The sequence below is a fragment of the Pleurodeles waltl genome, chromosome 9 (genome assembly GCF_031143425.1).
Source record: "Pleurodeles waltl isolate 20211129_DDA chromosome 9, aPleWal1.hap1.20221129, whole genome shotgun sequence".
Taxonomy (NCBI): Eukaryota; Metazoa; Chordata; class Amphibia; order Caudata; family Salamandridae; genus Pleurodeles; species Pleurodeles waltl.
The window spans coordinates 770,902,451-770,929,121 of record NC_090448.1 but is presented as its reverse complement, the minus strand read 5'-3'; the positions used below and the strand labels follow the sequence as shown (position 1 = coordinate 770,929,121).

The 26,671-nt window shown below is 43.8% G+C and overlaps 2 protein-coding genes across 3 annotated transcripts in view; one reads left to right on the top strand and one right to left on the bottom strand.

The window, feature by feature from the left end:
• RIN1 (Ras and Rab interactor 1) overlaps window positions 1-9,270 on the top strand; it is a 111,430-nt gene extending 102,160 nt beyond the window's left edge. For both annotated transcript variants that reach the window (XM_069207942.1, XM_069207941.1), the window contains 3 exons: window positions 5,782-5,913; window positions 7,134-7,291; window positions 7,783-9,270. In XM_069207942.1, the coding sequence (XP_069064043.1) occupies window positions 5,782-5,913; window positions 7,134-7,291; window positions 7,783-8,187 (695 nt within the window). In that variant the 3' untranslated portion in view covers window positions 8,188-9,270. The remainder of the gene's footprint in view (window positions 1-5,781; window positions 5,914-7,133; window positions 7,292-7,782) is intronic.
• Window positions 1-24,117, bottom strand: part of LOC138259947 (uncharacterized) — a 100,589-nt gene extending 76,472 nt beyond the window's left edge. The window contains exons 1-2 of the mRNA XM_069207943.1: window positions 23,651-24,117; window positions 22,370-22,532 (exon numbers count right to left, since the gene is read on the bottom strand). Coding sequence (XP_069064044.1) covers window positions 22,370-22,532; window positions 23,651-24,113 — 626 coding nt within the window. The 5' untranslated portion in view covers window positions 24,114-24,117. The remainder of the gene's footprint in view (window positions 1-22,369; window positions 22,533-23,650) is intronic.
• Window positions 24,118-26,671: the final 2,554 nt, after the last annotated feature.

Here is a 26,671-nt window from a genome sequence, read left to right as displayed (position 1 = left end):
CCTTAAAAGAGCCGTAATGTATTACACTGACAGGACAAAATCCTTTAGGAAAACCAAACAGTTATTTGTAGCATTCCAAAAACCACATTTGGTAACCCTATTTCAAAACAAGGATTAGCTAGATGGATAGTAAAATGTATCCAAACATGTTATATAAAAGCTAAAAGGCAGCTATTAGTTACACCTAAAGCACATTCCACACGGAAAAAAGGGGCTACTATGGCTTTCTTAGGTAACATACCAATGGCCGAAATTTGTAAAGCAGCCACTTGGTCAACACCGCATACATTTACCAAGCATTACTGTGTAGATGTGTTAGCAACACAGCAGGCTAAAGTAGGACAGGCTGTACTAAGAACACTATTTCATTAGCTTCAACTCCTACAGGCTGACCACCGCTTATGGAAGGTAAAACTGCTTTGTAGTCTATGCATAGCATATGTATCTGCAGCTACACATGCCATTGAACAGAAAATGTCACTTACCCAGTGTACATCTGTTCGTGGCATGTTCTGCTGCAGATTCACATGCACCCTCCCACCTCCCCGGGAGCCTGTAGCTGTTTAAGTTCAACATTCACTTGTACATATATATATATATATATATATATATATATATATATATATATATATATATATACTATATATATATATATATATATATATATATGTACTATATATATATATACTATATGTATATATATATATGTATATATATATATATATGTATATATGTATATGTATATATATATATGTATATATGTATATATATATATATATGTATATCTGTATATCTGTATATATATATATGTATATATGTATATATATATATATATATTCCATTTGCATGGACATCTCTTTTCTTTATACTCTATCACTCCTACCTTAACGTCTGCGGGAAAACAATCTAACATGGAGTCGATGCCCATGCGCAATGGAGCTGAAGAGGAAGAGTCACTCAATCCCGTGACTCAAAAACACTTCTTCGAGGAAAAACAACTTGTAACACTCCAAGCCCAACACTAGCTGACAGAAAATGTATAGCATGTGAATCTGCAGTGGAACATGCCACGAACAGATGTACAATGGGTAAGTGACATTTTCCATATATATATATATATATATATATATATATATATATATATATATGTTCACAGTAAAACAGAGGTCAGAGGTTACAGGGGCATTATATTTAGGTTAATGTTTTACCAAGAAAAAAACATAGAAATTCACCAGGTATAGTTATACTGATGATCATACTTATGTTAAAAAATTAAAACACGTTGCCCAAAGTTATTTTCCAGCACGAGTTACAGTTTCTTCAGATAACTATATAAGTATCACTGTAACTCCTGAATTTCTATGGTGAAACTTCAACCTAACCATAACGCCCCTGTAACCATTGTTTTTTAAATTAATGTTTATGTTTTTTTTAACGTGCAAGTAAATATTTCTGTCAGGTTGCGGCCAGCTAATAAGGGCCTTGCTTTTCGTCTGGATTCGAGGAGAATCCAAGGAGGATCTGCGCCTTTAGATATACAAATTTCTTTTTCCTTCAACAACTCCAAAACTACTGTGATTTACACTAATCATGATCTCCGGGCCGAAAGCTACCTTTCTGCCAAATTTGGTGTAATTCTATCCAGCGGTTTGGGCTGTTGTCGTGTTCAAAGCTCTTATGGGAATTAACAAGGGAAACACACTTTTTTGAACCTCTCTTTTTCTCAGCCCCAGCTTGACGGGTTAATCCTGAAACTTTCTATGTGCAACAAGAATTACTGGCACGTTTTTTTTGGGAAAAGTTTGTGAAGATCTGTCAAATGGCCCCAAAGATATAGGCAAGTCAAAAATGTTTTCCGTATGGAAACATGGTCCTAGCTATGACTACCTACTCTCAACTGTCAGTAGGATATATATATATATATATATATATATATATATATATATATATATATATATATATATATCAAACGAAAGCCCTTTCAGGGTTAGAGTGATGCATAAATTATGCAAAAAACAAAGGAGAACTCTGGGAAGTTCCCAATTTTAGGTGGAGAGCTGCTCTAGTAAGGAGCACCCTGCAACACCAGCGACACTCTAAATTTGCTCACCTCAAATGTCTGCTTATCTAGCAAAGTTTTTAAGCATAGGAGTAGCACAGTGCTATCCTCACCGAGCTAGATAGTGACAAAGGCGGTCATTCTGACCCTGGCGGTTGACTACCGCCAGGGCCGGGGACCGCGGATGCACCGCCAACAGGCTGGCGGTGCATCCATGGGCATTCTGAAAAAATATTTTTGCTTCCATTCACAAAGGCAAAAGGGTCCCATGGGTAACCTTTCCTTTTTGCAAATGGGTCTGCAATTGTTTTGCGACCGCATTCACAGTCGCAGAACATTCTTACATCCCCTGTGACTCGCTATGAGTAAGGGACGCTCTTGGCACGCGTCTACTGAATAGCGACTCGCAAACCTATTCTGCAAGTCAGTAACATGCAGTGCTTAATTTGTAAATAAAAACATGCCGGTGCCCAAAGCACTCCTCTTAAACATGCGGTTGTTGCAATTAAATGTGGGAACACAGAATACTGAGGCGGCGTAATCCTGAAGCCATCTCGGTCATCTTCAATCCATATAAAGCCACTCCCTGCCCCTTCAGCTCACCCTAGCAGCTTTCTGCTTTCTCCCTTTGTGACGCTTTTCATTTTTCCCTTCCTCCGTCTTTCCCATATGTGTCTTTTGCTCTCAGCAAATGCTTGAAGCAGAAGAATAAGCCCCGGCCGTCAAAAATAAGTGCTGGTGCTCAGCACCGAAAACAACATGCAGAAATTAAGCACTGGTAACATGTCACCGACATGCAGAATGTGTAGGTGGAAAAGCCTTTTCCCGGTCTCAAATGGTATGATGGACTGTTTGCGACCTAAAAAAGTCTTTCAAACATCTGTCCTTGGTGCTTTTAAAATTTTGGAGTGGGGAACAATCATCAACATCTATCACTATTCAGAGCGGAGCACCTTCGTGTTAATGTGCAGGTTTTTACAGCATGTACAGGAGACTGTGGCATATGGGATGAAGTGTTTTTTTTCTAAAATGAAGAATCTAAGGTGAGATTGTGGATTCCTTTCTAGGGTTCACATACACACAGCATTAGCTATCTGGTGAAAACTATTTTCAACACACAATGAACCCCACAAAACAGAACACGCAGTCAACTAGTGGTGGGTGAGCCACTGAAAGCTTAAGCTAGGCTGAAGTTTGGAGTGTGGCTCTGGCTCAGCTCAAGGCCCTATTGGAACCTCAAACCTGTAGCAAGCAGAACTTTCATGTGGCTTCTGCCTGTCTCCTCCAGGTACCCAGGATGTAGTGTTATGGCCAGAGCTGCAAACTTAAAACAGGTGAACTGTGGACCAGATTTACAAGGCCCTAGCACCTCATAGCGACACCCTAGCCTAATCTGTTTGATGCTAATGTGGTGTTAAGTAGGCCATTCTCCTTCCCCATGTTTACAAATTGGTGCAACCCTTCCATTTCGCCACTTTGTAACCCCTTACGCTACATAATGCCTTTGGCAGGCATAATGTTTCAAAATGGGCGTTACCCCGCAGGGAGGCCTGTAAAAATGGTGCAGAGAAATTTTAAAAATTCAATTGTGCCATTTTTAGCATCAATATTAACACCTGCTCAGAGTAGGCGCCAGGTATAATGTATCAAAGGGGCCATTCCCATGTGAGGGGAGCTGGAAAATAGAATAAAGAATAAATGAGATTTCCTTGCACCATTTTTTACAGCACTTTTAACGCCTGCTCAAGATCAGGTGTTAAAATGTGGCTTCCATTCTTTAGAATGGGGCCCAATGTATTCTGCAGGATTAGCACCAATATTCTGGCGTTACTCCTGCAGAGTACATCAACAGCGTCATGAGAAATTACGCTATTGCCCCCTATCCTGTGCCATGGTGTGCCGTAATTTAAATACGGTGCACACATGGTGGCGGTAGGGGAGTTCTAAGGGGTGCAGGGAAAGTGGAGCTGCACTCGGTGCAGGGCCATTTCCATAACTCTACCCCTAAGTGTATGCAATAGCCTATATAGAGTGCAGCACAACTAAGACTTTGTGCGTATCACTTGCAGCTTAGATTCAGAACAATCCAGTAATCCAGCCATGTCAGAAGTTCTTGAGGGGTCTAGGCCACCATATTGAAGCACTGTCATTCACAGGAGGATAACCTATTTCAAAGTTTACAAATATACCTTGTAGGGAAAGAGAAAACACAGCAGATCAGCTTATGGCTTATCTGGCGAAACTTAGCAGTGTAAATATCTGGTTTATTTATTGGAATTTAGTAGTCTTACCTTCCTTGTCATGAATAAATAAATGAATTGATATGTTACAACACGAGTGGTGGGCCCTCAAAAGGGCTTGCCTTGTGGTGGAAGGACTCTTCTGCTCCCTCTTCTGGTAAGCCTGAGTACAGCACAAACTGCAGGCTGGTACAGTCCACCTCAGCTATCTCTGCGATGTGACGAGCCACAGGACAAACCATGTCATGGAGAGCAGCACTGCCTTCCCACTGACTGGAGTCACAGCAGTTGGGTGTCTGTTAGACAGGTCCATGGAAAGAGAGATCAGTTCAGTGTAGTGATTAATAAAGGTTGCCCCTGGTATAGTGGAGGTCACTTGTGTGGCCTTGTTTCTGAGTTTATGCGAAGTTTTTATGGTGTGTGTTTGTGTCAGAATAAGCTGACACAATAGCTGTAGGGCTTTTCCGTTGCTGGTATTCCATAAAGCGGAATGATTGTCTATTGCTGGAGGGTTTTGTTATGCATGTTGTTAAAGAACATACTCCTGCCACACATATGCCTCTGATGCAGAGTGGGCATGTGCAGCGTTTTCTGTAGTATCTATGAGTATTGGTATGTGTGGGGAATATGCTGCTGTTCTCGATGCCATCACTTTGTCAACTATGTGCTTTTTCTCCTGTGCATGAGGGTGAGAGGAGGTCTGTGTAACGTGTCTTCTCTGTGAGTGATGGTCGTTCAGTTGGTTGAGAACATGTCTTTGCCATTTAAATGTCACTGATCGTTGGCTTTGATACAACAACCAAAGCTAGGTTCTCCAAAAACAAACAATAGTATGACTGGCCCGAGCTTTCTGTCTAAACAATGCCACCCAGATTGCTGCCCTTGTCTTGAAGGATGTCAAAACAAAAGCACAGACGAACCGGGTGATTAAATCGATCTACCTGATATCCCAGCTAATCTGAGATGTATTGTAAAGAGTGGTTTTGTAGAACATATGGTACAGTTTGGGGAGATGTGACAGCGGAAATTCGAATTCTAGTAAACTACACAATCTTAGACCCCTACATTTTAAAATGTTCTCCTAGATATAAGAGATCATTTAAAATGTATTAAAACAAATTATTCATCCAACTTTAAAAAGTCAGAAATAAAACATTATTGCCTTAATTTTTCACATGTAATTTTCATCTTTAATGTACGCCTGACTGTAGGGAGGAGCACACTTATGAAGAATTTAGGTTTCATTCTTTTGCTGCATGCAATATACTGTAGATGCAGATTTAAGTTAAACAAAATGGTGTTTTGTTTTGATGTTACGATAACAGCAGAAGTTGATCATAGAAGTAAGTGATATTTACTATAAGTGTTGTCTGATAGAATTACCCAACAGGGGAATCTTGAGAATTTCAGCTGGACTATGGACCTTTGCTTCTGTGGTTTACAGATACACTTCCTGAGATCTCTGTGTTCCTCTTTCCATAGATAACGTATATGGGGCAGATGACTTCTTGCCTGTACTGTCCTATGTTCTAGCGCTGTGTGACCTGCCGGAGCTCCTGATGGAAGTTGAGTACATGATGGAGCTCCTGGACCCTGCCCTGCTCATGGGAGAAGGTATGACGCAATACATGCTCTCCAGGAGCCCAGGGATCTCTCTGGAAAATGCGTACAGTTCATAAAATATGTCCAGCATAGGGTCCACCAAGGTGTTACAGAAGCAATTAAAGTTGTTTTGATAGCGGCAGATTGGAAAATTCAGGAGTCTTCGTAGCACCCCTTAATTCTCCCACAGACACAATGGGGGTTATTCTAACTTTGGAGGAGGTGTTAATCCGTCCCAAAAGTGACGGAAAAGTGACGGATTTACCACCAGCCGTATTACGAGTCCATTATATCCTATGGAACTCGTAATACGGCTGGTGGTATATCCGTCACTTTACCGTCACTTTTGGGACGGATTAACACTCCTCCAAAGTTAGAATAACCCCCAATATCTCTTTATTCTTAGTGCGTGTTCAGTTCTCCTTGTCTCAGGTAACCATCATGTTCAAAATAGTAAGCAATTTAGAGAGATGTCAGAGTCAGCTCTGTCTATATAGATGGCATTCACTTCACAAGGGAAACAAATACAGCCTACATAGCTTCCTTGCCCAACAGATTTCTCGCTTACTTACTTTGGGCACAGTTCCTGGACAGGGTTTCCTTTGCCACTGAGGGCTGGAGGAGTGTAAACTTGGTTTCTCCAGTTTTGGAGACGTATGTACCTTTGTCATATATGCTTCACATTCTCCAATAGGATGTGTATTCCATACTGATTTCTGGCTGACTCCCTATGCTTGTAATTTTTTTAAGTTTGTTTTTCTATACATTTACAGTTATAGTGCTTATCAACAAATAGCACAATGGAAATACATTGAAATTTACATGGAACAAAATAGTCTGCAAAACAACCAATCAAGGTACATGAAGTTCTACCCATAGAAATCCCTTCCACAGCTTCCAAGAACTCAAACTCTCAAATTGTCTGTACTGTGGACAATATAATGCCTATATTAATCCAAGTAATGGGTTACCCACATAACTCTTTATGATCAAACTTCCAGGAACACAACACCCATCACCCTCTCACGGAGTTTCCTTCAGTGGACTGTACCACTTTGCCAGCAAACACTGTGTACACAAGAAAAATCCTCCTACAAATTAGTCTGTTATTCGTTTTGTATGAAAGATGTTGACCGTCTTTGAATGCTGCTTTAGACCATCATGTCTGGAAAGCATTGTTTTCCCTGTCACACCACAGACCCACCCACGAGGATTACCTTTCTTTTTTCCAGGTGGTTACTACCTGACCAGCCTGTATGCAAGCTTGACCATGCTGAGCAGCTATCACGAGCCGAAACCTGAAAAGACTGAATTCTCTGTGGAGTTCAAGAAGTCCCTCACGCACTGGCACAGGCGGCGGGTTGGCCTTCCCTCCTTCAATGACTTCCAGGTAAGGATGCAAAACTCTTTGTTTTGTTGGGACATAGGGACAAGGGGCGGCCTCTGACATTCATCAAAGAAGAATGTGAAACATGGGAATGGGACGCTTTGATGTTTACTGGTGTATGGGTGGCGTTGGAGGCATTCCCTTCAAACCCGCGAAGGATGGGGAAACAGCCTGCTGGTAAATCTGAGCGGTTACCTAATTTCATGCCTTCCTGTAATCAGACATTTGGAATACTAAACGGCAGCATGTCACTATGTAGAGGTAGTTTCCAAAACACTTACTGCAGTTGAGATTCCTTAGATATGGGGGTGATGGAGCCAATCAAGTAAGGATATGTCTATAAATCCTTCAGGGTACATAACGAAAACATAGACACTGGGCAAGGGAATTCTCATTCACTGCCAACTTCCATGTTTGAGTGGCTTCTCCAAGTCATCCTTCTTGCGTTGAGATAGAATAGAAGTTCATTAATTCTCTCTCTTCCTCTTCTTCAGAACTTTCTTCGAATCGGCTACCAGGACTCCACCAATGGCTGCTCATCCAAGACGCTGGTAGTGCACCCTTCAGACACAGTAGAGACAGTCTGCCAGCTATGTGCCCAAAAATTTAAGCTGGCGAGCAAGGAGGGTTATGGCATCTTCCTGTATATGGATGGGGAGTACCAGCTCCTGGCAGATGACGTTCACCCCCAGGAGATCAAGGCCAAGCTGCAGAGCCAAGGGGCCAACTTTTATTTTGTCTACAGGCGTGTGGAAGAGGTAGAGGATGAGAAAAGGGAAAAACTTGAAGGTAACCATGAAGGGGAGAATTGCTTTAGTGGGGAAGATAAAGAAGAAGAGAAGAGCACTGCCTGGCAGCTACAGAGGCACCATTCAATTGATGTAGAGGATGGCTCATGACCTCGTCGTCCTCGCAGTGTGCCTATACAAGCTTTAACCTGCGAGGAGATGGATCATCTTTAGTTCAGAAGATATGCACAGAGAGGTTAGATTATGAAGCTGATACTGCTTTGTGCTCCTAAGTGTCATTACTGGGCATCAACAACCCTTGTGGACCAAGACAAAACTCGCCATTTGGATACTTCTATGCAACCAAGAGCGAACATTTCATTTCAGTGGTAGGAGTTTTTTTAGATCCATCATGCCGGAAGGAAGGCTAAATAGAGATCAGGAATCTGTTTGTTTGGGTTTCCTCATTTGCTTGAAATGCAAATGGGCTTTCCTGAGGAAAGGGAAGACTTTTGTGTGCCCATTGGACATCTATATTCCTATCATCCTCTCATGTTTGCACAACTGTAGTCTTAAGATGTCATGAAATGACCTGGTGCACCTCAAGGCAAGTGGAAGGTAAGACGAAGCAAGTTGTGGTCAACAATCCGCCTTTCTTCTCAGAAATAAAGAATGGGAGAAAGAATTGAGCCTGGAGTAAAATATCCTGAAAGCCAAAAGTCCACTGAGCTCCACCACAGCCATCTTGAAAACGACTGGACTGGGCAGAGAAAGTATTGTGGTAGACAGTGTGATTTCAGTGTGAAAAAAAGTGGAGTCGCTTTTAGCATTGTTGAGCTCTGAGTTAGTATTTCAGCAGAGCGGACTGACTGCTGACTATGGACACTGCAAACGGAAACACAAGTGAACATTTCAAAGTACTGAAGTTCCTTATGTACCAAAATAGTTTTCCAATTATCAACTCTTTTACAGAATTAGTTCTGCCCCAGACTTGGCAATGGGCCTACCATTGCACTGGACTCCCTCAGCTTCTTTGCTGATGTTAAAGCTGCTTTAAAAGATCCTTACATTATGAGCTTAACTGCTCAGCACATTTGGCAAAACTGAATGCAAGGATTTCCATTCCAGATGAACAATGCTGTACTTGCCTAAAGATTCGAAAATAGCATTCCCACTTTAAATGCTTCCCTGCTATGCAAGGGGTCTGGGCTAAATGTTAATAAAGAGATGACGTTATTTATATTTTTAATTCGATATTTATGTACTGGGTGTTTTTTTATATTAGCTTATAAACATCATAACTACTAAAACAAAAGACCTAAATACAAAGAGTATTCTGAAAATATCTAATGATATTAAAAAGAACGGTCTTGAAGCACCTGCTCTACATTCTTTGCGGCTTTCCGACGTGGGTTGTGCTCTCCATTGTTTGTGTGCGCATCTGTGTGAGATCTCCAACTGAGTTGGGAACTCTTTATACCTAGATGTAGTAGATTGCCCATTGCAACGGTTCTGAATGAGGCAGAACGTAGCAGAATGAGTTGTGGTGGGGCTCAGACGGTCTGTACGGTACTGCCCTGGTTCTCACACTAACAAAAGGGCACCCTTTACGTAACACTTAATGCTCCATCACAGTGCGTTTGGAATCACAACACCATTTTCGAAAGTAAAATCAATTCACGGTATGTAATCCCTCTCTGGAGATTCATTCTTCTCACTAGAAAATGCTTGTAGTAAGGAGAAGAAGGAAGTTATTGTCATTTTGGTCGCCCTCCATGTCAAATAGCTTGCCTGTATCATGGTGCTTTCACTGTAATGACTTAGGACCTGATTATGAGTTTGGCGGAGGGGGTTACTCTGTCACAAATGTGTGGGATATCCCATCCGTCCAATTATAATTCCATTATATCCTATGGAACGCGTAATACGGCAGGCGGGATATCCATCACATTTGTGATGGAGTATCCAATCCACCAAACTCGTAATCAGGCCCTTTATGTTTCAGATGTGGGCTTACATGTTTCGTCTCACTAATAGCCAAACATTTGTGTGTGGCATCCATTCACATCAAAGCACCCTAAAACCCCAGGGTGAAAGTGTGGCCAAAAAACAATCAAATCGAAAGAAAATAGATAGGAAGTGAGTCAGTATGCTTTCCCACCACCCTGGACCACCCAAGTTGCTTATTTCCAGACCCATACGCACAACCACCATGTACAGAAAGTAATAGAACATTCAATTTATTCCTGCTCGTCCGTCCCAATTTTTTTTCCAAAATACAGCTGCCATGTGTACTTCAGAAAGATGAATACAACAGCAGATGTACAGAACTACTTACAGAGCACACTGTAGTGCAAGTAGCTGAAAGATGATTAAACTAATCCATGAAGTTCAAAATCCGCACTGGCAGACAAGTATACTTCAACGCTTATATTATTAAGTATATAGATGTAGAACTAAACACTTCAATAATTTTCTTGTGCACACACCTTACCAGGAGCTATGATGTTACCTCTAGCTCAGCTCACCCTCAGCTGAGCTCTTCGACTGACTCCTAGTTGAACCCTCATCTGTCCTGTACCCTCTCACACCACACGTTCCCTTAGTCATGATGCACATACACACTTTGTATGTACCATATTGACAACACTCTCAGATACCACACTAGCTCTATATCTGCTATCAGATCTAGATCTAGGCATTAGATCTCACACCAGTGATGAATGAATCCAGACATTAATTCATTTTCCTCAAATTTACACAAAATAATATAGGTTTTATGGTGCCTCAATCTTGCTCACTTCTCCTTTTGATTGTGTTTGATGTATACTTCTACCACAGGCTGTAAGGAGTGACCTGTACCTTGATCTGCCCAGAAGTGGCAACGATATAGCCTGAAGTCCACCCCTTAACAGAAAGTTGCCTAGACAAGCCTTCTCCTTCATCCTCTTTAAAGAAACACATATTTAAAGCTTTGTGGTTCAAAGAGGAGATCTCGGGCCTGAATTAATTTGAACACAACACATAGACGAATCCACGTCTGGAAAATATTGAGCGACACACCAATTAGTGAAGGGCCATAACATGATACACCGTTGGCATAAGAAAATCTAGGAGCACATTTACTAACATTTGGACAAAACAACGGTCTGAAAATCAGCTGTATTGTGTTGTACACATAGGCAAACATTGTGCAGCTTCTCATTTCCTCTTGTTGTGTGCCAGTGGAAACACAAATAATGCCATGCATGCGTGATACCAAATGAAATGTGGCATTGCGTAATGACGCAAAGGCTACCAAATGGTATCTTGACTGATTTTTATACTTCTGGCACAACGTTTAATACAATTATCTCCGTACAGATGATTCCACCAAGTGTAGATTTTGTAGTGTTGTCTAATATGTGAACTTTTGACGAAATTTACTAAATTTCTCTGGGGTCATGTTTTGACCATTGCTTATACCTATTTTGATTGTTGCTAGTATTTCACACAGTGCTAGATCACTTTACTTTATTGACTTTAGAGGGTAAGAGACTGCACTGGCTTCTGTGCCCAATGCCAACCCCATAATGCCCCCTGTGCACCTATTAGTGCTGGACTCATGCAGACGAACAGTCTTTCCATCTTCTGAGCGCCCCAGAAATGTTTAGTAAATCTGAGAATAAGTACTGCAAAAAAAAATAAAAACGCTTTGGCCTACTTTTGTATAATAACAGAGTTCTCCATACACACTCTGAAAAACCTTAAATCCATTTTGATTAATTAAAAGGAGCACAGCAAAAGGTGTATCTGTTTAAGACATAAACAATTACTGGTTGCCGGACAGATTTAGATTTTGGAAGATGGGTAAGACAGTCTGCCCTAATATGAATCCCATTATATTTTATCGGATTTATATTTCGGTGGGTGGGCTATCTGTCACTGTTGTGACGGAATAACCCATCCGCTGAAATCTAAATCAGGCCCATAATTTTAATGACATTAACTTCCAAATCACTGAGAAAACTGAAAAACCCAGGAAAGGTGGTGGCAGGGAAGAACTGTTGTCAAGAAGACGATCATTATGGATAAAATATTGACAAAAACTGCAATCCGTGACAATAGACTTCAGCTAAAGGAATTGGTTTCTAAAGAAGAAGAGCAATCTTGTGGATTACATGTAGTGATGGCATCAAATACAATCTGAGCAAACCTGTGAACTTATACCAAAAAACACACAAGGTTGTGGGTGTAGGAATGGTAATGTGTGTATGTCTTTAAGGATTGTTAGAATGTGAACATAGAATAGTAGAGATGAGGTGAGAGGGTTCTGTGGGCTGGCAGTTGGAGTTTACTCAGGAGGTGAAGAGAAGGCTTATGGTGTGAGGGGCTATAAAAAAAACATACTTTATCAATATCCTGCGTGGAGTATTTACTACAGAATTGGGGACGAGTGACGAGGAATACACTAGGCCCTACACCAAGCAATTCACAGTGAAAGACCATGCACCAACCGATTCACAGTGAAAGACCATACAATTCGAGCCATGACGAAATACGCAAGACGAACTACTTGCAGGACAGAGTATGGACTATACATAATACTCAAAGGTATTAATATTTATATTTATCGGGGTACCTGGAAGTGCAGCATTTCAGGGTTGGTTGGTGGTGCCGAGGTGCATGTGGACGAGCGAGCTGTTTGCGAGCGCATGAGAAGGCATAAACTGGAAATTGAACACGCGCTAACAAAAGCGACACTCGCAAGTGGGAGCAAAGCAGGATGTACATTGTAAAGTGGATACCCTGTTTTTGGGACATCCTTTCTATACCATTGCCCAGTAGGCCACCATCTTTTTTTTCTGGAATTCCCTTCCACTTAAAAAAACAGTGTCACTAACCATTATTCCCGAAGTGGCTATGCCAACCTCTGTTGCCCTCTAATCTCACATCCTACCTTCCAAAGATCTATCTTGCCAGTATAGTTTAGGGCATGTGGTTTAGTTGTCGACTCCAATCGCCACAAGTTAAAACCTTGGCATAGATCATGGGTCATCTTTGCATCTCCTTAGAAAACCAGATCCCTGATGGTCTCTGTATTAAAACCAGAAATTGAGGCAACATATTTTGAAAAACAAATATTTATTCCTTATATGAAATATAAAGAGGCACCTTAAAACCAAAATTCTTAGCAATGTTGTAATAAGATGATAGTTGGCGGTGCTTTCAGGGCTTGTACTATAGACCAAAACTAGCCTATCGTGGAACCTACTGGTAGCAATACTTGTATGCTATTAAGCAACACCTTTCAGTCTGTTCTTGATTTGGAAACCTGCATTCCTGCCTTATTGTGTCTAACTCAGTATAAAAAACAATGGCCATTCGTCTGGATTTCAGTACAAGAACAATAAGGGAGGGTATAAACGAAACTAGGCACTCAGCATGGCTCCTAGGCATCTAACATAAGCTTAATGCAAAATAAAGCATCTTAAATAAAGCTGAAGACAAATCTCTACATCAGCGAATCAGAGCTTTGCCCCAGGTCAGTTGGAGCATGTAACGCTAAAACCCATGCCTTTCGGAGTGACATTTACACACTTTTCACAACGCAAACAAATGGCGTGTAGAGCATACGATAAAGTAGAAGCTACAGATAGGCTCGAAGGAGCACATGCTGGGCTAGTTTAATGGGAAGAATGCAAGGCGTCCTTGAACACTAGAAACAACAAGCTCGGGTGAAACGGCTGGCTACAAATATCTGCGGTCTTCTCTTTGTCGTGCCAACTTGAGAGCGAAGTTACGCTCCCTAAAACAGTTAGAAATACGCAGTGCCCAAAACTGAATATCAAAATGGCAGTGCATTTAAAATATGTGTACATTTACAATAACGCGAAGTATTTAGGGTGCTTTAAGCAGGTATAACAACGAAATCAGAATTATTAGTACAAACAGAATGCCATATGAAATTCTGTTCTCAGAGACATTCACTCCAGCTGAGGCTTGGTCGTATTCTCAATAATTAAGCACTTTATCGCTGCATCACACACTGTATCAATTATGGGATTAAGATCACTTAATTAAAAGTGGGAATGTACTGAAAATACAGAAGACTGGGCAAAGGAATTTGGGAAAGACTAGACCACTAACCATTGTCTATGAAGGAACTTCCGCTTCAATGGTGGTAGAGCACATACTTTACCAAATGTCAGACTTAGCTCCATGCCTGGTGAACGTCTTGCAGTTGTATTAGCCTTTGCTCCCCCTTAGTTCTCATCATTCAGCAATACCTTCTCCCCCTCATTATAATTTCTTCCACGCTTGTCCCCATTTCGGGTTATTCCTTTTTCTGAACTTTTTCTTTTTGTCTGTTTGTCCATGTTTGTTTTGATGCTGTTGGTATCTAACATCTGTCTGCTGCTCTTAGGAGAGTTTCCTACTATGTCGTGTCCTGAGGATCAGTGCTGGGATCCTGGTTGACGTCTGGTTTTCTTACCACCTTATTCAGCCCTGGATTGCGGTAAGCCTAAACTTCCCTGTTAGTGGAATCTCCACCACATCATTATTACCTTGTATTACATGCACACCTGCCTTTCAATATTTATTTTAGTTACACCTAGAATTCTTCACACTTACTGTCTGAAAGCATCCAGCTAACCAGACCAATAGCAGACACCAGTCCACTGAAAGCATTCCAGACGACACACCACCACAACAAACTACTCCTATGTTCTCTCTTCCCCGTCACTATTTTTCTCTTATTTCTATTGTGAGATATTCGAGTTTTTGTCACCCAGACATACCTGGGGATGATAGGGATTCTTAGTGAATTCACCCTATTGGCCAAAACGGACCAACACTGCTGTAGTTCGCTGTCCCCTTGTCCATCTCGTCCCTGCTTTGGCTTGTGGGTTTAGTGGGTATGATCCTGTCTATTAATAAACACTGCACTACCAGCAGGCTTGGTACCACAGTTGTTTCTGGTGCAGTGGCGCTCACCTCCCAATTAATGGCTTTCCCTGGCCCCTCAGTGTCCTGTATCTCAACATTACAACCTGCATCCCTAATCTGCATGCCACCTGAAATGCACGAGCTCCACCCCAATGGAGACAGACCTCTGTGTGCCTTATGACCCCTTATAGGCTCTTATCTCCCCCGAAATGAGGTGTCAGTACTAAGATGTGGCTTACGCCCTTTACGTATTCCCGGACGCCACCATGCATGGAGTTTGCTCCCTTTGTATCTAACCTTTCTGTGTGCTTTGTCCAGACTCCTTAAGGCCAGCCACCTCCCTCTTACCATTTTAAGGGAGCCCTGAAAAGAGTCTCAGGATAGCCTGCAGTCACAGTTGTGTAGTCCACCCTAGTCACAGGCCCAAGTCAGACCTCTTCATCTCCTAGGGCTCCTTCATGCAACTTCTTCAGTCCTCTTTCTCGATTTAGCCAAGGTAGACCCAAAGTCCAACAGCCACATCAAACAACTTCATCAAATAACCTACTACTCACAATCACAAATTTAAATTGTGGCTTCGGAGCATAAGAAACAAGTCATGATGATATGTTGAAGCGTGACATCTAAAGCACACTAAGATGGACTTTCACACCTCCATTCATTGCTGTTACTTCACCCTCTCGGGGAGCCTGAGAGTGGTTAGCAGATGGTAGTCGAAATCACACCTGAAGGCCTTTTTCTCTGCACTTTACGGCAACCTCTTGGTAAAATGAGATCAGTCTCTGGGCACCAGCCATGCTCACGATAAATCATTGTTCTTTATTCAATATATTCTCTCAACATCGATTAGGCCTGTATGCTTTGTTTTGTAGGTCTTTCACGAAATGTGTAGCATTGGGTTGTATGCGATCTCGACGAAAATCAAACATGTACAAAATGGTTCTGACGAAATTAGTCCATTTAGCCATTTTAACTCTTTTTTTCTATTTGAATGGTTTTCACGATTAAAAAAACACTACCTGCTGAAAGTCATACTTGAATAAACATTTTTCTTGATTTATTTTGTTTAAACTTTGAGGGGGGAGTGGGTCCCTCTTTCACTCCGTTCTCTATTATTCAAGGTGCCCTTCCCTTTCTTCCATGCCCCTTGTAATAACCCACCTCTCACTTTACTCCAGTTTTTTTCATGCTTTTTACTCCCTCTCTCACTTTACGCCTGTTTTAACAAAGCTCTTACTTTGCTTCCCCAATATACCCCTTTTTTAACATACTCCTTACTCCCCTTCCTGCGTTGCTTCCTTTTTACAATCCCCTTTCTACCACAGTCGCTGGACTTCCGTTTTTTATACCCCGTGCTCCCTCTTCTGCTGTACTCCCATTTTTAAAAAAACCCACTCCTTTTTAACAAACTCAAAACATCCACTTTTGGTTTACCTAATTTTTTTTTCCAATCTCCTAAATCCCACTCCAACCTTACTCCCCTTTTTAGACACCCTTTTCTCTTCTCCTGCTTTACTCAATAATATTTTTCAACCCCTTTGCTCTCAATCCCATTTTACTCCTTTTTAACAGACTCCGTACTCCCCCTTTTGCTTTACACCCTTCTTAAAAACCTTACTCCCCCACTCTATTACCTTTTACTATAAACCACGTATTCCCCCGCCCCTTCACACTCTGTTTTTTTAAACCCTTCATCGTAGTCCTAATTAACTCCCTTTTAATTTTTTACGAACCCCGAACTCCCCTTCCCGCTGTAGTTTAAAAAACATGCTTACTCACCCTGCTTTAATTGCATTTATTTTACCAATCAACTTACTTCCACTCCTTCTTTATTTCCTTGAACAAACCTCTGACGCCCCCTTTACCACTGCCATGTATAAGCAACTCTTTTTCTTTGTTAGCTCTTTGGCACTCGGTCCTTCTCTTGCTCTGCATTTACAATTTCCAAGAAAACATTAGATGTTGGTAGAAAAGGGTATTTTGTCATTTTAACTTTTCTCTAAGACTAAACTTCATCAGCCTGTCTTCATCAGGCTGTCTTTCTTCAGTTTAGGAATTCGTCAAAATGGTGGCCTACCGCAGCGTGCCACCTGTTGTCTTCCATTCCAGGAACCTGCACTGTCATTCTGACAGAGCTATGTACCTCAGGATCAACTGACTCTCGAAAGAAGGAGAGAACAGATGCTAAATGGTGATCTTGTTAAAGTGAATGGAGGGCGATGCAAGTTTGCTGAATGACTTAATGAAGTAAATGGATGCATGTTGACTTATACAAGGGTGTATACAGGGAGTGCAGAATTATTAGGCAAGTTGTATTTTTGAGGATTAATTTTATTATTGAACAACAACCATGTTCTCAATGAACCCAAAAAACTCATTAATATCAAAGCTGAATATTTTTGGAAGTAGTTTTTAGTTTGTTTTTAGTTTTAGCTATGTTAGGGGGATATCTGTGTGTGCAGGTGACTATTACTGTGCATAATTATTAGGCAACTTAACAAAAAAAAATATATACCCATTTCAATTATTTATAATTACCAGTGAAACCAATATAACATCTCAACATTCACAAATATACATTTCTGACATTCAAAAACAAAACAAAAACAAATCAGTGACCAATATAGCCACCTTTCTTTGCAAGGACACTCAAAAGCCTGCCATCCATGGATTCTGTCAGTGTTTTGATCTGTTCACCATCAACATTGCGTGCAGCAGCAACCACAGCCTCCCAGACACTGTTCAGAGAGGTGTACTGTTTTCCCTCCTTGTAAATCTCACATTTGATGATGGACCACAGGTTCTCAATGGGGTTCAGATCAGGTGAACAAGGAGGCCATGTCATTAGATTTCCTTCTTTTATACCCTTTCTTGCCAGCCACGCTGTGGAGTACTTGGACGCGTGTGATAGAGCATTGTCCTGCATGAAAATCATGTTTTTCTTGAAGGATGCAGACTTCTTCCTGTACCACTGCTTGAAGAAGGTGTCTTCCAGGAACTGGCAGTAGGACTGGGAGTTGAGCTTGACCCCATCCTCAACCCGAAAAGGCCCCACAAGCTCATCTTTGATGATACCAGCCCAAACCAGTACTCCACCTCCACCTTGCTGGCGTCTGAGTCGGACTGGAGCTCTCTGCCCTTTACCAATCCAGCCACGGGCCCATCCATCTGGCCCATCAAGACTCACTCTCATTTCATCAGTCCATAAAACCTTAGAAAAATCAGTCTTGAGATATTTCTTGGCCCAGTCTTGACGTTTCAGCTTGTGTGTCTTGTTCAGTGGTGGTCGTCTTTCAGCCTTTCTTACCTTGGCCATGTCTCTGAGTATTGCACACCTTGTGCTTTTGGGCACTCCAGTGATGTTGCAGCTCTGAAATATGGCCAAACTGGTGGCAAGTGGCATCGTGGCAGCTGCACGCTTGACTTTTCTCAGTTCATGGGCAGTTATTTTGCGCCTTGGTTTTTCCACACGCTTCTTGCGACCCTGTTGACTATTTTGAATGAAACGCTTGATTGTTCGATGATCACGCTTCAGAAGCTTTGCAATTTTAAGAGTGCTGCATCCCTCTGCAAGATATCTCACTATTTTTGACTTTTCTGAGCCTGTCAAGTCCTTCTTTTGACCCATTTTGCCAAAGGAAAGGAAGTTGCCTAATAATTATGCACACCTGATATAGGGTGTTGATGTCATTAGACCACACCCCTTCTCATTACAGAGATGCACATCACCTAATATGCTTAATTGGTAGTAGGCTTTCGAGCCTATACAGCTTGGAGTAAGACAACATGCATAAAGAGGATGATGTGGTCAAAATACTCATTTGCCTAATAATTCTGCACTCCCTGTATTATTGAAAAGATATTAACATCTGCCAAATAGATGAATGTGAGTTGAAAGGTATGTAGTTAATGCATTTTGTATACCTCTTGTACACTTTCTTTGCACATCCATCCACAGGGTGAGGAACCTTTGACAAACGCTCCTGGAGGCAGTATTCTTTCTGTTTCATTTTTCATGATCTTTCATTTGCTTCGACCCATATATCCCAAGGAGAACCCAGATTCAAAAACTTTTAAAAAAAACAGTAGTGAGGTCCCAGAGTATCTGTGTCCACAAAACCTCGATCCCCGTTACAAACTGTCTTCCACACTCACGTGGCCTTGTTCAACCTCCCTCTCATTCTGTTATACACTGTTAACCTGCTGATTACTGGCTCTGAAAGACTGAGATGCGATCAGGGGCTCAAATTAAACAGGCATCAGCGGCACAGCATGTCAGCCATGAATGCATTGTGGGTGCCTCAATCAAGGTGACCAATGACTTTGTGTTGTGTGGAAATCTTGTCTCCAGTCTCTGGCCCTTTGAAGAACAAATGAATTATGAGGGTTGATGCATCGGATAGCTTCTATTAAATCTCTAGTTAAACCCACCTGAAATCAATGATTTTCAGGGGGATAGAACAAGATTTGCAAAGTGGTATTACAGTGATATTTGAACCATACTCCAAACATTTGGGAAGAGGAATAAGGAAGTTTTGAAAGAAAAAATCGGGGGACTATATTTTCCCCATTGACTTCCATTGAAGTGGATGCAATTTCAGATGAGACAGCCATAATAAAGCTATTTGTGGTTTTAAAAATCGCGAGTCTCCAGTCTGAAAAGGGTGTGTGGGCATGTATGTGTGAACATTTGGTCATCAACCCAACACTGATGGTTTGCATAGACAGGCTCGCTTTGCCTGCTCCCAACTTTGTTTGGGCAATTGAAGCAGGCAGGGTACATGGGTCTCTACTGTGTACCCCAGGTCAATTTAGGCCCTCATTTCGATATGAAGTATCGCACCCGAACCGATAAGTCTCTCTGGGCCCAGAGTTATCAGGTTCCCAATCTCTGGTGTCACCCGGGCCGCCTTTGGTGCTGCAGGAGCGGGTAATTCAAGCATTAGTGCAGCCCAGCCTCACGCGACCACTGCATCATCTCGGGGGAGACAACGGCACTCCCCCTAAACCTGCACAAGCATACCCTGCACACCTCCCCCACACACCGGATTTTCCGCTGACACTTTCCACTTGCCCAGCAAAGTCAAAAAATGTCTTTTTCCACCTGAAATCGGAGACACTGGGACAAAGGACGCGATGTCTCCGTGTCTAAGCAGCTATACACCATCCTGGAGGGAAAAAAAAATCTGCATAGTTGAAATTTGTTGTGGGATACTGTGCGGAATCAGAGATTCCGACTCCAGGGTATTCATGTACCAAATTCTGATCAATTTGCAATGGGGGCCATAGTGATACTGAATGACTCCATTTCACTGGGAATTTAGGATTATATTAATGGGGATTTATTTAACTAATAAGTGCATTTTGGGAGGCTGTCTTGTTTTACTTTAGCTAGACAAATATGACTAAACATCTCAAAACAATGGTTGCAGAATGATTAGCAAATGTGAAAGTGCTGTCCCGGTTACCCGGACTAAGGTAAGGATGCCACCTGACCAAAACTTTACTAGCAAGGTGATTCTTTTCATGTTGATGCCGGTGAAAAAATGGTAAAATCAATAGTTTTTTCTCTTTCATAATTAATTACGTGTGCTAGAACCGTCTAGACTATTTCAAACTGATTAGTAAAGTTAATAGGCTCAGAACTGTTATGCTTAAAAAGGTTACTGAGAATTTTACACACAATATTATTTAGGTATGGGCTCCTATCAGTTCCTGTCACTCAAAACTCAAGGAAATGACCAGGCAACCCTAAATTCTCATCGTTCACCACTGCACCTACTAAATCCACGCAAGCCAACATCACAGTGCAGGTCTTGGGAGAGCTATGTATTGCTGTGTGGAACGTTCAGTGCTTAATTTGTGCTTGTTGTTTCCGGTCTAGAGCACGAGCACTTATTTTTGAGGGCCAGCGCTTATTTTTCTGCCTCAAACATTTATCAGGACACACATACAGTGACACCCATCATTAGTGCAAAAGGTCATTTATTTAGGACAGGATTTAAACATAAACATCAATAAACTTCAAACTGTATCCCCCATTTTAACAAACCCCAACTCCTAAAGATTCCCTTGATCCTCTTTCTCTCTTCCAAAACCACTCTTTGATTCTCCTCCCCTAGACACTCCCCTAATCCTCTCATGCCCTCCTTGCTTGTAGCATACCCCCCAACTCTGATCCTTCACCTCCTTGTTTTTCCCCTTGGAAGGGTGGACAAGCCCGCATCTGGCTCTCCACCCTCCCCCATCTTCTGCTGAATAGAACCACCTGCCCTAACTGACATTCAAACCCCTCTTCCCACCCCCTATTCATACAACCCCCTAATATCATCTTTTTCCTCCTCCCAACCTCCTTAAAATGCCTGGTGGGTGGTCAAACCTCTGCTCCTTCCTAACACAGTCGGTGCGGAAAAGAGACCGACCCTCCCTCCCACCCCCCTTATAACCCTCGCTAAAAGCCCACCCCCACTCACCTGCATCCAATCCGGCATCCCTGAGCCACTTCCTGTCCTCCTGAACGTGCCTGCGGAGAGACTAGAACGAGTCTCTCTCTCCGCGGGCCCCTCCATCGGGACACACATACAGTGACACCCATCATTAGTGTAAAAGGTCATTTATTTAGGACAGGATTTAAAAATAAACATCAATAAACTTCAAACTGTATCCCCCATTTCAACAAACCCCAACTCCTAAAGATTCCCTTGATCTTCTTTCTCTCTTCCAAAACCTCTGTTCGATTCTCCTCCCCTAGACACTCCCCTATTCCTCTCATGCCCTCCTTGCTTGTAGCATACCCCCCCACTCTGATCCTTCACCTCCTTGTTTTTCCTTTTAGAAGGGTGGACAAGCCCGCATCTGGCTCTCCACCCTCTCCCATCTTCTGCCATCCAGCAAAACCCGCTTGGCGTTTTCCTGCCCCACCCCAGGAAAACAACCTTCCTCAGGGTTTCTTTTTATATATATACGTAACTCCTAGACTTGATCCCTAAACCACAGGTTCTCGCCCCACAACTCCCCTAACAGCAACCTTAACTCTGTCAAATAGTATGCATTTCCCAATTGCGACAAATGCACCCCATCCGCTCTGAACAATGTCTTGTCTTGTTCTTTAATGTCATCATTCCTCAGGACCTTGATCCCCTGAGCCCAACACAATACCCTCATAGCCCTGTTCAGTTTTTTGCGAGCCCGCTCGATGGCTCCATGATTAACTGCCCCTCTCCACACTCGTCTGGGCACAAATTCTGTCCACACATGTCCCGCATAACTTCTGTTTCTAAAGTTCCAAGTCTCTCTGCATATGCTGTATCAATGTGAGCCCCGATAGCTTCACAAGGTCATTTTACCCAGGATGAATCAGCAATAAATCAGTACATCCCCATGCAGCAAATTACCAGTGATAAATGGAAGCAAACTTCCTCACCTCATGCCACTCTTCCTCCACCAACAAACTTCATAGTGTCTGCTAGGCAGTCCCATCGCCCTGCCGTAAATTTGTTTCTCTGCAAACTTCACCGCCCAGTGAACGAAGGAATGGCCGACCAGCCATGTCACCATCTTGTCTTTCTGTGGCCCAGCCACACATCCTGCAAAGAAAAAACACTGTAAAGGCTGTCATGAAAACCTAAACCCCCCCCAATATGTCTTCGTTCATCTGACCACCCTCCTGACCCATTAAACACATCACAGCCTCACATAACGCTTGCAGCATCTAGATTTCCATCAACCTATGGCCTTAATTCTAACCCAGTCCCAACCTAAATGAGCTGCTGCTGTAGCTGCGCCAATCCTAAACAAATGTGTGCCAAAATCCAATGAACGCCGACCGGTCCACCCAAGCGCCATCCTCAAAACCTGCAACAGCTGATAGCTAGTAAGCTTCCCCCCTGTCCCATTTACAAACACCCCACTTTCTCCCGTCATGCGTAGCTTTTGCTTAAACGCCATCCATTCCTTTACCGGGCACGCCAACTAATCCCCCCTATCCAGCCATACCCATTTTCCTTCCCCCAACTGATCCGTCTTTGAGTGCCTGAGCCAAATACCCAACCTGTCCCTATGCATGCAAACCTCCTTAACCTTCACCGGAATCTCTTTCCCTACCCCCAACAATTCAGATACTCGAAAAGCACCAAAAACCATCCAAACCATACACAAGCAAAATAAACCCACTTCGTACTCATCCGCACAACATACTGGCAACACATGCAATAACTCCAGCAATATTTCAAAAGTAATGGGTTCTCTTGCTGGCTTAACTGCGCTAGCCCTGACCCTGCCCCAACCTTTCAACATCCTTCCTAACAAATCATTACGCGCTGGATCAGAACCAAAGAAAAGTTTCCCATAAAAGGAAACCCCAGCCAGCTTCCCTCCGATTGTAGCTGGGGATAAACCCTCCTCAATCAGAAAAAGCACACAACGCAATGCACGTGCCTCCAGGGCCTGTGGACCTTGTGCCCAAAAATTGCCCAAAAACAACTCAAAAGATTGAAACTCCAACCATGCAAGCCTGTAACTCTGCCGCGTGGGTACCGCTAAAGACATCTCCACCAGCCCCGTGATCATCACGCCCCCACTCGCAAATGTCTGTCGGGCCGCAGTCTTGCTCCATTACGCTCCGGGCGCCAACTCGCGGAAACGCCTCCACTGTGAACCTTAGCGCCCCCTCCATCGCCCTAGACTGACCACCACCTCCCCTTACCTCCATCCGTTTCTCCCAAATTGCGTGGCGTTCCCATTGATCTACCACGTGACATTGTTTGCCGATCTCCTGATGGCCCTTCAGCCAAACCGGTATCCTGTAAAACAAAAGCAGAGGAAGAGGTTGTGCCGCACTTGCGCCCTCGCCCCCCCTTCTTTACACCGCTCTCCTCCTCTTCCCGAATCTCTCCGTCTTCCCAATTATCCCCGTCTTCCTCATAATCCAATTCCAACTCTTCATCGCCTACCCACTCACACCTGTTTTCAACATGCTCCCGTGGCTTTGTTGGCATTGCAACTGTTGTTTCCTGACCCACATGGTGCAAACCATCAGTGTGGTACCCACGCTCCTGCGGTGTAGAGAAGGCCGCCGCAGACCCCTCTAGTGCTTCGGACCAACGTGTTTGGGCCGTGTTGAGCCCCGTTGGCATCACCCTTCTTCTGCCAACCTCAGCTGTGGGCATTGACTTGCTACTTCCCACGTGGCCGTGTGCGCCACTGGGGCTTCCAGCGCCGACCAGCCCTTCGGACGCACTAGCCTCTTGTCCCCGTCCCACCTCGGCCTGTGGTACCCAGACCCAACTCCCTGCCCCTGAACTAGATGGCTGTGGCCCCCTGGCATCTGGGACCTCCTTAGTCCTCTTGCTTGCCTCACCCTGTGCACCTGATTCTTCCAGGTCCTTGCACAACTGAGCCCACCTGGCCTCAGTTTCAGCCACAACCCTGGGCTGCTCTCGAATCCTGGCTTCCAGGTCCCATGCTTCTGCATGGTCCCAGCCTCCCTGCATGAAGGGGCCTAGGGGCCCCAGGGCCCCTGCCTCCCCGCCTGCCTTGGGCTTTGCTAATCTGGCCTGTCTCGGGGTTTGCCCTGGGTCTGGCCGTCCCCCCCATGGTTTTTCCAGTATACTTTCCTTGCTTTTTGGCTGGGGCCCTGGGGCCCCCCGTACTGTTGGGCCCCTCCTTTGGGCAGGACAGATCTAAGGGGGCCCACCACTAGGCCCGGGCAAGGGTTGCTCCCCCTCCTCTGCCTGTAAATCGGGGGCCCGCCCCTCACAATGCCCACAGGGGCCCCTCCAGTGCTGTGCCTGAGCCACTCTCTCCCGTGGCCCCTGTTCCTGCCACCTGCGTGCCAGGGGCCTCCCCACTAATGTTTATAGGTCTGGGTGCGCTAAGCGCACCCAGCCCGTGTTTGTTTCCCGCTCTTGGCCCCCCCCACCTCCCTGTCTCCATCGGAGTCTAAAGATTTGCAAGCGGCAATTGCAGCCGCTACCCGGCTCGAAGCGGCCCGCGTCAGCCGTGTCATTCCGCCCCAGGCCTGGTCCGAAACGCCAGGCCTGAACAGGTCGGAACGGCCCAAGAGGCGAAGCGCGGCCTTCACCGCCTCAGCGTCATGGCGCGTGGTCAGAGCGTCGAAAGCCACGTGAATGTAGACAGCCGCGGGGCCCGCCTGGCCTCACGCGCAAGCCGACACCTGCCGCTAAACGTGCTGAGGCCGCAGAGCCTCGCGCTTCAATTAAATGGAGGAAGCCCTAATCTAAACAAACGGAAAAAGTTGCAAAGCCTCCCAGCCCAACTATAATTAACCAAGCACCCTCTCACTCGCCTGCCGCTCAAAGAACCTCAAACCTCCACTCCTTCCTAATACAGTCGGTGCGGAAAAGAGGCCGACCCTCCCTCCCACCCCCCTTATAACCCTCGTTAAAAGCCCACCCCTACTTGCCTGCATCCAATTTGGCACCCCTGCGCCACTTCCTGTCCTCCTGAACGTGCCCGCGGAGAGACTGAAACAAGTATCTCTCTCTGCGGGCTCCTCCACTGCGAGCAAAAGCCACATATGGGTAAGGCGCAGGAAGAGAAAAAACAAAAAGATCACAAAGGGAGAAAGCACAAGCTGCAAGAGTGAGCTGGAGGAGTAGGGAGGGGCTTTACATGGAGTAAAGAGACCCGAGATGGCTTCAGGATTAGGCTGCCTCAGTATTCCGTGTTCCCACATTTAATTGCAGCAGCCGCGTGTTTAAGAGGAGGGCTTTGGGCACCAGCACCTTTTTATTTACAAATTAAGCACTGGGAACGTTGGAAGTGTAAAAAGCGAGAATGAAACTGAAAAGCGCACTGCAGGGTATGGGTGGTATTGGTACACCGTCCACTGGGGAGCGAGGAATGACTAGACGGAGCACACACGTCTGAGCACACACACCGTCCGTTACCTTGAATCCGCGGTGACGTGGAGGCAGGGCAGGTTCGCTGGCCACGTGGCGATGCGTCATGTCGCTTTCCAGACTTACAAATTAAAGTCCAAAGTGCGCAGATTTCAAGGGATAAATGAGTAATGGATTTGCGTCTACAGGTCTTGGTAAATTATCCTCACCTGATGCAGTTTGCTGCACGATTGCCAGCTCTGTGCCGTGACTTTTTAATGATGGTGGAGGGGTGACAATCATTTCTACATAAAGTCTGAAATAGAGAAAAAGTAACGTGCTGTACCTTGTACTACTTCAAGAATAAGCACTAGCAAAGTCAATAATCTGGTCTCCGCAAATTGGGGGAATGGTTAATTTTTAAACGTATTTCTGAAAACATGCCACAAAAAATGAAGGAAGATATACTGCCGCCTAAACATGGTTACCATTTGAGAAAAACATTTTTTTCAAATTAAAGTAAAATTAACCACCGCATGTAATTTTGATACAACATGGGGTGCTCCTTTTTGCTTCAGTGCATGTCACAGGATAATCTGGTTCGCTTTAGTGCAAATTAAATTTACTCTTGGCTTTTAATTACTGTAAACATAGTTTAAACACACCAGGTTAAAACTTGCACTTCTTTTTAGGCAACTGTGCACAAGTGTTTAGGCAGCATGCCACCACTTACAGTGGTGGATTGGCACATTGCCACATGCGTTATGTTGTGTGGGTTACAAATCAAATGTGAATGACAGTTACACTAACCAACAGACGGAGAGAGATGTATGTCCCAGACCCTCACTATGTATGGAAATATGTACATAATTTTTATTTATTAA